General features: G+C 48.0%; 1 protein-coding gene across 1 annotated transcript in view; it reads right to left on the bottom strand.

Annotated features, from left to right (window-relative positions):
- Sptb (spectrin beta, erythrocytic) overlaps positions 1-12739 on the bottom strand; it is a 69362-nt gene that overhangs the window by 27037 nt on the left and 29586 nt on the right. Inside the window, exons 15-21 of the mRNA XM_027929453.2 lie at positions 7310-8066; positions 6662-6864; positions 6470-6560; positions 5144-5290; positions 2916-3179; positions 2344-2550; positions 1769-1858 (exon numbers count right to left, since the gene is read on the bottom strand). Coding sequence (XP_027785254.2) covers positions 1769-1858; positions 2344-2550; positions 2916-3179; positions 5144-5290; positions 6470-6560; positions 6662-6864; positions 7310-8066 — 1759 coding nt within the window. The remainder of the gene's footprint in view (positions 1-1768; positions 1859-2343; positions 2551-2915; positions 3180-5143; positions 5291-6469; positions 6561-6661; positions 6865-7309; positions 8067-12739) is intronic.

The following is a 12739-nucleotide window of genomic DNA, read 5'->3' as shown; positions in this document are numbered from 1 at the left end:
TGGGACAAGTGATGTGATTTAGAGGTAGGCAGAAACTAGACCAGGTGAGGTGACGGCTCTTAACCCTGGCGGCACATTCAATACTCCAGGAAAACAGGTGCAGCCGGGGCCTCACTCACAGAGATACTAATCAATGAATCTGGGGTGAGACCTGGCATTTGTATGTTTAAAAGTTCCCCAAGTGATTTTTAATGTGCAGCCACCTTGCAGGATGTGTTCTGGCTATAACGGACAGCTGCTAGAACAGTGGTTCTCAAAGTGGGGGCTCCAGCTCGCTGCATCTGGAGCCTAGCTAGAAATGCAAATCATTGGGCTCCCCCACCACCACCCAGTAAAGCCTAGCAACTGTGTTGAACAAGCCCCCCAGGCCAACGGGCACTGAAGTCAGAGCCCCTTCCATGGAGGGTTTTCAGGGAGGAAGGGTTACAAGGGCTTGTACTTTAGCAGCCTAGACCCAAATAGTCTTTACTAGGGCAGCCACACTCTCTGAAGAGCTTCCTTTCTTTCTTGGTTAGAGCAACCCCATCTGTATTTGTCTTGCCCTTTTCCTGAAATAGCAGCTGCCGGCCAGGGGAGTGGAAACCTCTAGGTGCTAATACTTACTGAGGCTCAATAGACTCAAAAGTCTTCGGTGCTGGAAAGATTAGAGGTGGCTCACTGCACAACTGAAGAAACTGAGGTCCCGGGGACACTTTCTCCCGTCAGCCTTCCTCCTATAACTGAAGGCTGTGGCATCAACTGAGCCTGAATCTCTACCATCCCCTAGTGCAAGTCCTTGCGTGTGGCCACTGGAGCCTTGGTGATTAGATCATGTCAACTGGAAACAAAGGTTCCTGGGGAGCTTTGGAGAAACCTCTCTGAATATAGTTCATGCCTTTGCACAGTTGCTGGGCTCCAGTGGTCTGGGAGCAGATGGCAGCTGCAGTTATTTGGGAGGACGGGAGTGCTTGCCGTGCCATGACCTTCCTTCCCCAAGGAGTTGCAGTACTGACGTGACACTCTGGGACACATTGCTCTTTTCTGGGATCTAAGTTCCTGGGCTCTCCTTGTTGATCCAGAGAGCTGACCAGGCAGGAAAAGGGACTCTCTGCCCAAGAGAAGGGACTGAGGCCAGCTCCTGACCAGACATGAAGCCACTGTGACCCCACCCAGCTGGCTTCCTTGAAGATTCAGGTTCCCTCTGCTGCTCTGACACAGAGGAAGTATTTGGCATCTGCTATGTCCAGAATTGTGACCAGGGCCCAGTCTGGCTTAAGAGAGCTGAACAGCAGTTGGATGTTTGCTTCTAGGACTCTAAGTCCAAGTTCAGCAGCTTTCTCATGGGGTTTGAGCCCACTGGAGAAGTGGGGCCTATGTACCTTGATGACAGCACACTTTCCAAGCTCAGCCCTCAAAGAGAACAAGGCAGTGTTAGGGCAGAAAACCCAGGAGTTATCAGCTTCTCTTGGGGAAGCCACTGAATTCAGGACTGTGAAAACACATTAAATCCAGGCCAGGGGCTCCAGGGTCCTGGACCCATCTGAGCCTGATGGAGACTGAATGGCCCCAAATCCCCAAGTATCATGATTTCTCCTTCTTCTGGGATCCTCCCAGAGTTCTCTCTGCTCTTTTTGCGGTGAGACTTCAAATACAGTTTACGGATCCCCAAGTCCCTAACAGGAGCAATAATCTGCTATGGCTGACCTTCTGCAGATCAGGGTTGGGCTATACCCCAACCAGGTAGGGGCAGGGAGAGGCAGGTGCACTGACCAGGTGAGACAGGACTTACCTGGTTCTTCTTCATGAACAGCTGCACTGTTTGCAGGTTAGTGCCATAGTCGGCTGACTGGGCCAGTGGCAGCCTCTCCTCCACCCAAAGCTGCAGAGACAAAAGGCGGGGGGATAGCTGATGACAAACACAGCCACTTTCTCCCAAGTAACCATCAAGGGCCTGAGAGTGCATTGTCAGCAGTCTCCCTGGTTCCTCCCAACACCCATTAGGGTCCCCCACCCACTATTTTATAGATGGGGATGTTCTGATATTTTGAACTGAGGTTCCAAAGAACTTGTTCCTGGCCAGACTGTGAGCAAGCCATAGGCTGGATCTTGAACCCAAGGCTGTCTGAACCTAAATCCCAGGCTCATCACCATCAAAATCAGCCAGGGACTAATGAGTTACCATCCAAAAAGCACTGGCTTGGCTTGGCTTCCCAAATTAATGCAATCATCACAGCAACCCTATGAAATAAGTGGGTGAGATGAGCAGTCATCTGCTGCCAAGAACTGCTGTGGGCAGTGGCCAGCTACTCCTGGTAGCAGCTGGCGGCTCAGCCCTGGGGGGTGGAGAGGCTGCAGCCCACGCACCGTCTCATCCTCTAAGTCGCGGCTGATCTGCAGCTTGGCTTTGGATAATTCCAGCTGCTTCCTCCTCTTCCCCAGAGGTTCCAGGAGGTCCAGGAATCTCTTCTCGATGCTCAGGTCAGCGTCTCCCGCCTCTTCTCTCAGTGAGGGTGCCTGGCCAAACAGCTCCTGCAGCTCCTCCTTCCGCACATTCACCTGGTCCTCCACTCTCTGAGACACAATGGGATAGCACAGCACTGGCCTCAGCACCTGGGCAGTCCCTCCTGGCTCTCCACCCATCTATCCCCCGCCTATCCTGTTAGCCCCAGCTTGAGCTCAGCCTCCTCCAAGAAGTCTCCCTGGCTGCCCTCACTCATCCTTCCCTCCTCTGAGTACCTGCCCCATATTTCTTATGCATCCTTTTATTGGAGCGTACTGCCAAAGGGGTTAGGGGATGGATTGTGAATCATAAGACATTTTCACATGATAAAAGCAAGTCCACCAGGAGGAACAAAGGCACTTGCTTTATGGTTTCAGGTTTCCTCCCCAAGATCTTTCGTTGTCTAACAGTTTGAGTCTACAGCCTGCTCACGTGCCTTCAACTTAGCCAACATCCGGTTGACGCTGGTCAGGTCCTTGCCCGGGTCATCCGACCGAAGCTGGTCCTCCATGGCGCTGATCCATTTGTTGAGGTCGGCGTGGGTCTGCAAGCGCAGGTCGGAGCTCCTGGCGGCAGAGAGTTGTAGGGTCTTCTCCTTGGTAGTGGCTTGCAGCTCATCCCAGAGCCGGTGCAGTGTGTCCAGCCTCTGGGACACCACGGCTTCAAATTGGGGCTTCTCCTCCTTCAGCTGCCTTCCTTCCTGTGGGGGAATGGAGATAGCTCACCCTCTGAGGCTTCGGTGGCCTCTGAGCAGTCCCATTCCAGGCTGTTGCAAGGGGCTTTTGGAATGGAGGTCAGTAAGGCAAAGAATCAGCACAGAACTTGATTTGGTAAGGTTCCACTGAAATGGATCTGAGCCCCTGGAATCATTGAGGGTAAACAATTCAGGGAGACCACTGTACGGGGGGCCGGAGATAGGGGTCAGCTGGTACTGAAAACACAAAAGATTCGTGATCTATCCAGGTTCAAGCATCCCAGAAACCTTCCTTGGGGTTCCAGAGGTTGACGTTAACCTTTGGTGATACCTTTAATTATTGAGGTTGCCTTATCTGGTTTTTGCCTGTCTAAGAGTATTTTTATGGGGTGCATATCATGTGATAGGACTTAAGCCTAGAGGCATATACAGCCAACAGTAGTCAATGTTTATGGAGAATCTTTTATTTTTATTTTATTCCTGAATTGATTTATTTATTTTGGTACTGGGAATTGAACTACTGAGCTACATCCCCAACCCTTTTATTTTGATTACAGGACCTTGCTAAATTGCTGATGTTGGCCTTGAATTTACAATCCTCCTGTCTCTGCCTCCTGAGTCACTGGGATTACAGGCATGCGCCACTACACCTGGCTTATCAAGTCTTACAATTGCCAAATACTATCTTGAGTTCGTTACTTGTCCTTAAGTATTCAGCACTCAACTCCATTGCTTATGTGCTATTATTATCCTTATTTCAGAGATGAATCTGAGGCTCAGGGAGGCAAGGGAGCCAAATTATCTGGCTCCAGAGGCTGCACCATTAACTGCTGCACAGCATGGCTTTGTGTGGACCCTAGGCCTGCTTCTTCCTGGACAGGAACAGCAGGCTGAGCACAAGGACATGATTCCCAGATCTAACCCCTGTTACTGGGCAAGCTCATTAGAGAGCAGTCCTCTATCCAGAGGACTATAAGGGCTATGAATGATTGCTTCCTGGTAATTTTGCCCATCCAAACAATGAGGGTTAATAGCTTCCTTGGATGACTCTGGTCATTTCATGTATTCCCCTGACCCTGTCAGGACAGTACTGGAGTCCTGGTGAGGATAATAAAAGGCAAACAGAAACATCTACTGTCCTAGCACGGATGTTGAAAGCTCCAACTGGATGTCTTCATTGCCCTGGACTGTCTCAAATCAGGGGATCCATAAGAGGCACCAGTTATGACCAGACTTAATAAGACTTGCTGGGGCTGGGGTTGTGGCTCAATAGTAGAGTGCTTGCCTGGCATGTTTGAGGCACTGGGTTTGATCCTAAGCACCATGTAAAAATAAAATAAAATAAAAAAGATATTGTGTCCATCTACAACTAAAAAAATTTTTTTTTAAAAAGACTTGTTGAATCGGGATCTCTGAAGATTGAACAACTATTTAGAAAAGTTTTTTTCACTGCCAAATTCTATACTGTCCAGCAAGCTTCAGGACAGTGTCTTTGTTGTGGGTGAAGCCCTATTCTCATGCATATATCTGTTATGGTTGAGATATTTAGTGTCCCCCAAAAGCTCATGTGTGAGATAATGCAAGAAAGTTTAGAGGTGAAATGATAGGGTTATGAGAGTTTTAATCTAATCAGTGCATCAATCCCCTGTAGGCAGGTAGGGTATGGCTGGTGGAGGTGGGTTCCTGGGGCTTGCCTTTAGGATCTATATTTTGTCCTTGTTGAGTCGAAACCTATCTCTGCTTCTTGGTGGCCATGTCTTGACCTGCTTTCCTCCACCCCACTTTTCGGCCATGAAGTCCTGCCTCATCTTGGGCCCAGAGCAATGGAGCCATGAGCACCAAATAAACTTTTCCTCCTCTAAAATTGTTCTTGTTAGGTTTTTTTTAATTGTTTTGGTCCCAGCAACAAAAATGCTGACCAAAACAATATCTGAGCAGAGAGTTTCCCACCACCCACTCATTCTACTTACTGCATCAATGTTCTCAAGCCACCCTTGGTGGGACTCCAGCTCTGCTAGAAATGCCTGGTGCTTCAGCCATTTGTTGTGAAGATTGCGAGCTTCATCATAGGAGATTTCCGGGGTAGTCAGCAATTTGTCATTGATCCAGAGAGTAAGCTGTGGGCAGAAACAGTCTGATGGTCTGATGGCGGGTTGTCATTGCCAACTGCCAACATTCCCTGACTGTACATTTTTGACCAGAAAGAGATCCAGGGGAGGAAGCATGAGCACAGAAGAGAACTAATCTCTTAACTCTGGATCCCTAGGCTATAATGTGGCCATAGATATATTTTCCTCACTAGAGAGTATGTGATGTGAGACCAGGGATTATTTATTCTTCTCTCCCTATTTCCAGGATCTAGCACAGGGTCTGGTATATTATAGGAGCTCAGTAAGTTTTTACTGAATGGATGGATAAAATCCCTCCTTGGCAGTAGGTTGAGAAATCATTAATAAACACAGAGAAAATGGTATGTGAGGGAGAGGCCAGGGACAGATCCTATAATTAAAAAGAAAGGAAGAACTGTGATGAGCATTCAATGCTTCCAAGATGTCCTGGCACCATACCAAGCTTGTCTTGTGCCAAGGGCAGAGGGAGATGAATACAAAATTGTCTGGACTAGGAAGAAAGGGGATTGTAGGGAGGAAGCCAGGGAAAGCCCCATGACAAAGGAATTCCTGTCAATGGAAGGACTTGGGAGGGCGGATTAAAGTCTTTCCTTATAGAGTGAGTCCCAGATGAGCAAGGACCTTCTGAGCCAGCAGTTTTCCGACTGGGAGATTTGTTTCAGATGCATCCTTCTCTCCCCTGTTCCTTAAGGTCCTGACTTAACAGTGCCCAGGTGGGGCCCAGGAGTCTGCTTTAACAAGGGCCAAGACTGGCTCCACAATTTGTAAGGCCCAGAGCAAAATAAAGATGTTCAAAGGTATCACAAGTTTTCAGATGGCAACAGCAGGACATTACCAAGCACAGGGTTACACGCTCTTGAAGCCAGTCCTGTTCAGGCCCTTGGGTGATTCCAATATAGAGAATTCTCAGACTACTCCTTGAGAATCCCTATCCTAAATCTGGCCAATCAAAGGATGACTTTTTGGATTGGTTGGGAGGTGGGGGGAAGGAAGGATGTGGAATTGAAGATTAAGAGGATGACCTAGGCTGCTGAGGACCCTCAGTTCTCCATTCGTGAAATCCTACCACTCCTAGGTGAGAAAGAATTCCTGTGACCTCCCACCTCTAGGTCACTTTGCTCCCAGACAGCAATCTCCTGGAAAGCGAGCCCTGCCTGATGGCCTCACCTCCTGGCAGTTCTGGAGGAAGTTCTGTAGCTCTAGGTTGTCTCTCAGAAGAACCGAGAGCTTCTGGGCATTCTCATTGTTGTTCTGGTGTCTAGAAGGGAAGCCAAAACCCATCACCATAACGCTGAATCTGGGCCCTTGCCCAGCACCCCAAACCCCTGGGTAGTCTAGGTAGCTCGAAGCAGAGAATACCTTTCTTCAATCAGCTGCACCTTCTCCTTGATCTTGTCAGAGTACAGATTTCCTTCAGCTACCAGCTTGTTTCCAGAGTCCACGGGACTCAAGACCTTTTCCCGGTTGCTGTCCATAGACACCAAGAAATCCTCGAACTTGCGGATCCCAGCCTCTGCACCTTCTAGGGAGTCTGGGGGCTCCGTGTGAGTCAGAGTGTATTCCTGTGAAGGAAGTTTCCAGACAAGGCATGAGGACTAGCTGAGGAGGTGGTGAGGGCTCCTGCCAAGCAGTAACACCACATGCAGTCGCAGAGGCTGAGGTGTGAATGGCGTCCCTTAGAATTGGGCAAAAAGAAGACTCTATGCTGGGGCAAAGAGTACCCAGGGTACCCAGTGAACAGTGTGTCTAAAGTCACACGGAAGGGGAGCCAACCAGGGCAAGATTCACTTCTGTAACTTCTGACTAACCCGAGAACAAGACAGTCTGGGACTCAAGGCTGGAAAAGGCACATGAGGAAGAAGAAAGAGACCCCCATCCCCACCCCAGTTAGTCACTATGAAGAGCCCAAGGAAAGCATCATTTGGCCCCAAAGTTCTACGGCTCATTTGAAGTCTCACCACCAATGACGTTGCCCCAAGAGAGCCCCAGCCCTGCATGCCCCTCTACCTGGCTGCTGAGGATGGCTTCGGCCTGCTTGGCATCTTTCTGGAACTCCTGAAAGCCGAGGCACTGTTCGAGGGAACGGCCGCGGCTCTCCCACATCCGGCACAGGGCGTCCCAGCCCATATCCAGACCCTCCAGTCGCTGGCCTAGAAGCACGTACTCCGGGTCTGTCTGGCCTTGGATCACCTTCTCTCCGGAAGCCTTCACCTTCTTGAAGCTTTCTTCGTGCCCATCAATCTCATCCTTGATGGATTTATGCTGCTGCAGGAGCTGCTCAGCCTCTGGGAATGACTCAGGCATGTCCTCAGAAGCCACAGCCTTCTGGGCCAAGGACAGCCAGGTCTGGAAGTCATCTAGATCCTGCAGGAAGGTCTGCAGCTGACTGGCTTCACCCAGCGAGGCCTCCTGGCCCTTCAGGGCTTCCTGCAGGCCCTTCCACAGCTCCTCAACATATGCCTGCCGCGACCCAATGTCCTCCTTCAGTTCGGGGTGTGACTCCATCAGCCGCTGAGACTCACGCTCTAGGGCACCCACGCGGGCCTGGATTGCGGCCACATCACGCTCCAGTCCTGTCAGCTTTCTCTGGATGGCAATGACACCTGCCAGGTCCCGCCCCAGGTCCTTTGTAGACTCCACAACGCTCGTCTTGTCTGATATCCACTTGCCGGTCTCCTCACAGTCCACGCAGTAGTTGTGCACCCTGAGGGCTGAGTCCACCGCCTCCCGCCGCTCTGACACCATGTTCTGGAATTCCTGCCACCTGCCAGAGTGGGATGAGACCCCAGAGGAAAGAGATACCTTGTTCCTTAACTCTTCCTAGAGAGTATCCCTTCCCAGATTTTCACCCAGTCCCCACCATAGACCTTGTATGCTGAAAAACAAAAAGTATCTACCTAACAAACTGGATGAGCAAAATTCATTTGTCTAATTTTACTCAAGAGCTATCTAACCAACAATCAGATCTCTGATCAGCAAGGGGCAAGCAGTGATGTGATTCCCAACCACAGGTAAGGGAACTTGCAAGTCGAGGTCGCACGTGTAGCTGGACTTTGGGCATACACAAAGTTCAGCTTCTCAGTGGTGCAGAAACAACAGGCATTCAGTAGAAACCATACTTTGAATTTTAATCTTTTCCTGGGCTATTGATAAAAATTACAATATTCCCTGGAGATACTGGGCAGGGGCAGTGGGCTGCTGTTCCAGTCAACCATGAGACCATGAGGGTAAATAATGGATGCTTTCTGGTGTTCTGTGTTCTAAACTAGGATGTTTGGTAGGTTAGGCAGAGAAAATGCATTTTTTTTTTCTTTTTTGAGCTAGGGTCTCATTATGTTGCCCAGGACGGTCTCAAGGAATCCTCTTACTTTAGGTTCCCAAGTAGCTGGGAGTAGTGCCCCTGTGCCTGGACAAAATGCATTGTCTACTTAAAATATTTTCAGTTTACAACAGACTTTTCAGGCTGTAACTCCATCATAAGTCACGAAGCATCTGTATACAACTTCCCCAGAGTTTTAGAAATGTTGAAAATAATTAGAAAGCTCACTTGATTAACTTCAAGGATACTTTAGGACATAAGAGTGCCAGAGAAACCCTGCCCTGCCCAGACATGTTAAAAATTCCCTAGAGCCTAAAAGAAAAGAGGCCTGGTGAAAAAGAACAGGAGGAAGAGGAAGAAGAGAAAGAGGAGAGGGAGGAAGACTTTGGCTGGGATCTTAATTAAAATAGGTAACATTATCTTAACCATCAAGTGCAGTGTTGCTATGAAACAGGGAAATATACTAAGGTCTGGCAGATGTCCCAAGGACCTGGGTTGCTCCACAGCACATAAGCCTCTTTTAAAGAGTTACCCATCAAGCCAGGCACGGTGGCACACACCCATCATCCCAGAAGCTCAGGAGGCTTTCTGCTGGAAGATCATGAGTTCAAAGTCAGCCTTAGCAATTTAGTGAGGCCCTAAGCAACTCAGTGAGACCCTGTCACTAAATAAAATATTAAAAAGGGCTGGAGATGTGGCTCAGTGGTTAAACACCCCTGGGTTCAATCCCCAGTACAAAAAAAAAGAGTTGCCTATCAGCTAGGCCAGATTACTAGAGGTACCTCCCTGGCCCAGGCTTTCTCATTCTGCACCATTATAATATATAAGTACATGAGAGGATGTGCACTGCTCATGCACCAATTGAACCCATCTCTCTTCTATTACCCACAAGGGAATGAAGCATTAGATTAGACTTTGGAAGAATACTGACAAAACCAGATCTTGAACTATGGAGTATATGACTTAGAGAAAAAAATAAGCCAAGCTCACAAAATATCTATTGTATAAAGGACCGTGTACATGGCACAAATAAGGCAGAGAGGATGAAGGGAGCTGTAAGGAGTGATGAGGAGATGAGGACAGATTTCGCAGACGCCACCTGAGCTGTGCCTCCACTGAGGTGAGCTATTTAAGAAGAGGACCCTGAGGGGCTGGGGCTGGGGCTCAGAGGTGGAGCGCTCACCTAGCATATGTGAGGCACTGGGTTTGATCCTCAGCACCACATAAAAATAAAAATAAATATAAAAGTATTGTGTCCATCTACAACTAAAAATATTTGAAGAAGAAGAGGAGGAGGAGGAGGATCCTGAGACTCTCTTTCATCTTTGTATCCCAGCACCCAGGTGTTGGAAGTGGAGGGCCTAGGTAGACAGGCCAGGTGGAAGGCACTGTGTCATTCCCAAAGTAGACAACAGTGGATAGTCTGCTCTGAAAGACAGGTCTGCAGAAAGAAGGCTTTCCCATGGGAAGGGATTGGGAAGACCATGCATGAGCGAGAAAAGCAAGACCTGAGGACTTCTCAGCTCTCCTCCTAGACGATGAGGTCCCTGTGCTCTAAGGGGATTCTGTGCCTGGCACACAGACGCTCCTCTGAGGGTGGGAAGCCAGGGGAAAGAAGCTGAAGGCTTTCTCCAAGTTGGTGTAAAATCATTCTGAATTGACAGTGAAATGCCCCTGCAAGAGGGTCTGGCTGTGCCCCTGGGCAAGAGGTCCCAACGTGATTGTCCAGGCCTTTCCTGTGTGGCCTCCATGCAGCCACCAAGTGAAGCCCCCATAAGGAGAGAAGCTGGGGTTGGGTCTAGTCTTCCTCCCAATCCACACTTTCCTCTTACATAGCACCATCTCCAAGGAGGAAGTTGGTATATCCACTCTATTTACTGGCATCAGGCAACACTGGGAACCCAGTGTTGGTCCTGGGCCCAAGATTTTTTAGAAAAATCTTGGTTAACTAGAATGCAGAGTGAAGATGATCACACATTCGATGAGCATTTGAATGACTCATATGTGCCAAGTAGGCAGAAATATTTCAGCTTTGTCCCTGTTCACTCATTCACTAAGCATCTGTCACACAACTTTCACATGCTGTGTGTAGTACACTGACCTGGGCACTGGGAATATGGCAAAGAACAGAAAATCTTGTTTTCACTCAAGTGGGCAGGGATGAATACATGCATCTGTAATCACCAAGAGTGATAACATGCAAAGAAAAAAAAATAAAGCCAGATTATGGTACAGAGGCAGAGAGGACTGGTGAGGACAGCGTGCTTCTTTCATGGGGTGGTCAGGGAGGGCTCTTCCAGTAAGCTGACATGGAGCCGAGGCCTCAAGAATGTAGGAAAGCAGGCCAAGTGGATATCTGGGAAAAGAATATTCCAAACAGAGTGAACCTAAGACCAGAATGTGGTTGTTATGCAAAACATGGTGGGCATAGGTAGAGATAAGGCCCTTTGTTTGCCTATAGGAAAAGTAGGCAAGTCCTTCAGCTCACACATACATACATTCCTGCACATATAACGATATTTCATTTGTGATGCCTACCACTTAAGAAATATGTTGCAGTTGTAGAAAAGTCACAGTGCAGCATGTTACCTACCTGGTTGTGGTGACGCTGGTGTAAGGCCTACTGCATTGCCGGTTATATAAAGTCTAGCACACACAATTACGTACAGTACATAATACTTGATAACAATAATAAATGACTGTTACTCAGTGGTATTTTTTTGTGGTGCCAGGTATTGAACCCAGGGCCTTGCACGTGCTAGGCCAGGGCTGTACCATTGAGCTACTTCCTTGGTTCTATGTTACTGGTCTACATATTAACTATACCTACTCCTGAATGTTATTTTAGAGTGTGCTCCTTCTGCTTGTAAAAGTTTATTATGAAACAGTGTGCTGTGTCAGCCAGCAGCCTCAAATATTTCATGTTTACCGTGTCTCGATTGCATAATTTTTTCTTGTGCTTGATTTAATCTCATGTTGTTTTGTGCATTGTGGCTCTAGGAACAACAGACTGTAACACACACACATACACACACACCCTTAGAGCACAGGTGTGTTGTGGGCTAGACCATTTAAGTTTACATAAGTACACTCTATCTACAATGGTCACATGATGATGAAATTGCCTAATGACTCATTTCTCAGAGTGTATTCCTGTGTTAAGTGATGAGTGACTGTAATTATAATTCAACGCAGGATGTGAAGCTTGAAACCAGTGCAAAGGAGGGAAAGATCATTTTTCATCTGGGAAAATGGGAAGGAGATGAACTTGCACTGGCCTAAAGGACAGACAGGATAGGGACCAGAGGACAAGCGCAGTGGCAGAGAAGAGCAGATGCAGGGAAGTAGGACTGGGGTGGAGGAGTAGAATAGTTGTTTTGAAAACTATTTGAAGAGCTACACATGGAAGATGAATCAGAATAAATTTTAACATCTCTAAGTATCAGAGTGAACAAAAGCCACACGTACAAGTTCCAGGAGGCAATTTCCACTCAACATGGAATCAGGCATTCTAACCAAAAGAAGTTGCCCAAAAGAGGGTGAGTTGCATTGTGAGAGGGTGGGCTTCCCATGCCTGGTAGACCAGATGACTTCTCGGGCCTTTTCAACTCTCAGACTCAATGCAGAACCATCTTACCATTATTAAAGCCTCAGATTTTCCCTCATCTAAGAATGGCAGGCACTTTGATATTTTTCACTTGGGATGAGGCATGCATCAGGGGTCTGTAAAGATCAAGAGTCTCTGGCTTCAGTTCATTGTGCAGCTGACAAGTTCTTCCTATCTGGAAGTTCCTCCTATCTGGAAGTTCCTCTGATTTAGATGGCTCTAATTTCCTCAGTTAAGTAGCAACTACAATAATCTCTCAGTCTTTCAATCTTTCAATCACTCCCGCTGCCTTTCTCTCACACACAACCTAACAAGCTTAAAGAAGAGTGAAGAGGTGTCTCCCTGCTCTGCATAAACACCAGACTTATAAAGGGATCTTCTGAACTACAGTCTCCATCCTTGAGGGCTGAGACAATCAACCCCATTCTAGTAGCTCCAAAGTATCTATCTCACTCCTGCCTGCTTTCCCTTAGGCCCTCAGTGGAGTCTCCACTGCACAGGTCCATTTCTT

This window comes from Marmota flaviventris, chromosome 2 (genome assembly GCF_047511675.1).
Source record: "Marmota flaviventris isolate mMarFla1 chromosome 2, mMarFla1.hap1, whole genome shotgun sequence".
Classification (NCBI taxonomy): Eukaryota; Metazoa; Chordata; class Mammalia; order Rodentia; family Sciuridae; genus Marmota; species Marmota flaviventris.
Note: the sequence above shows the minus strand (reverse complement) of the source record. Positions and strands in the feature narration are given on the sequence as shown.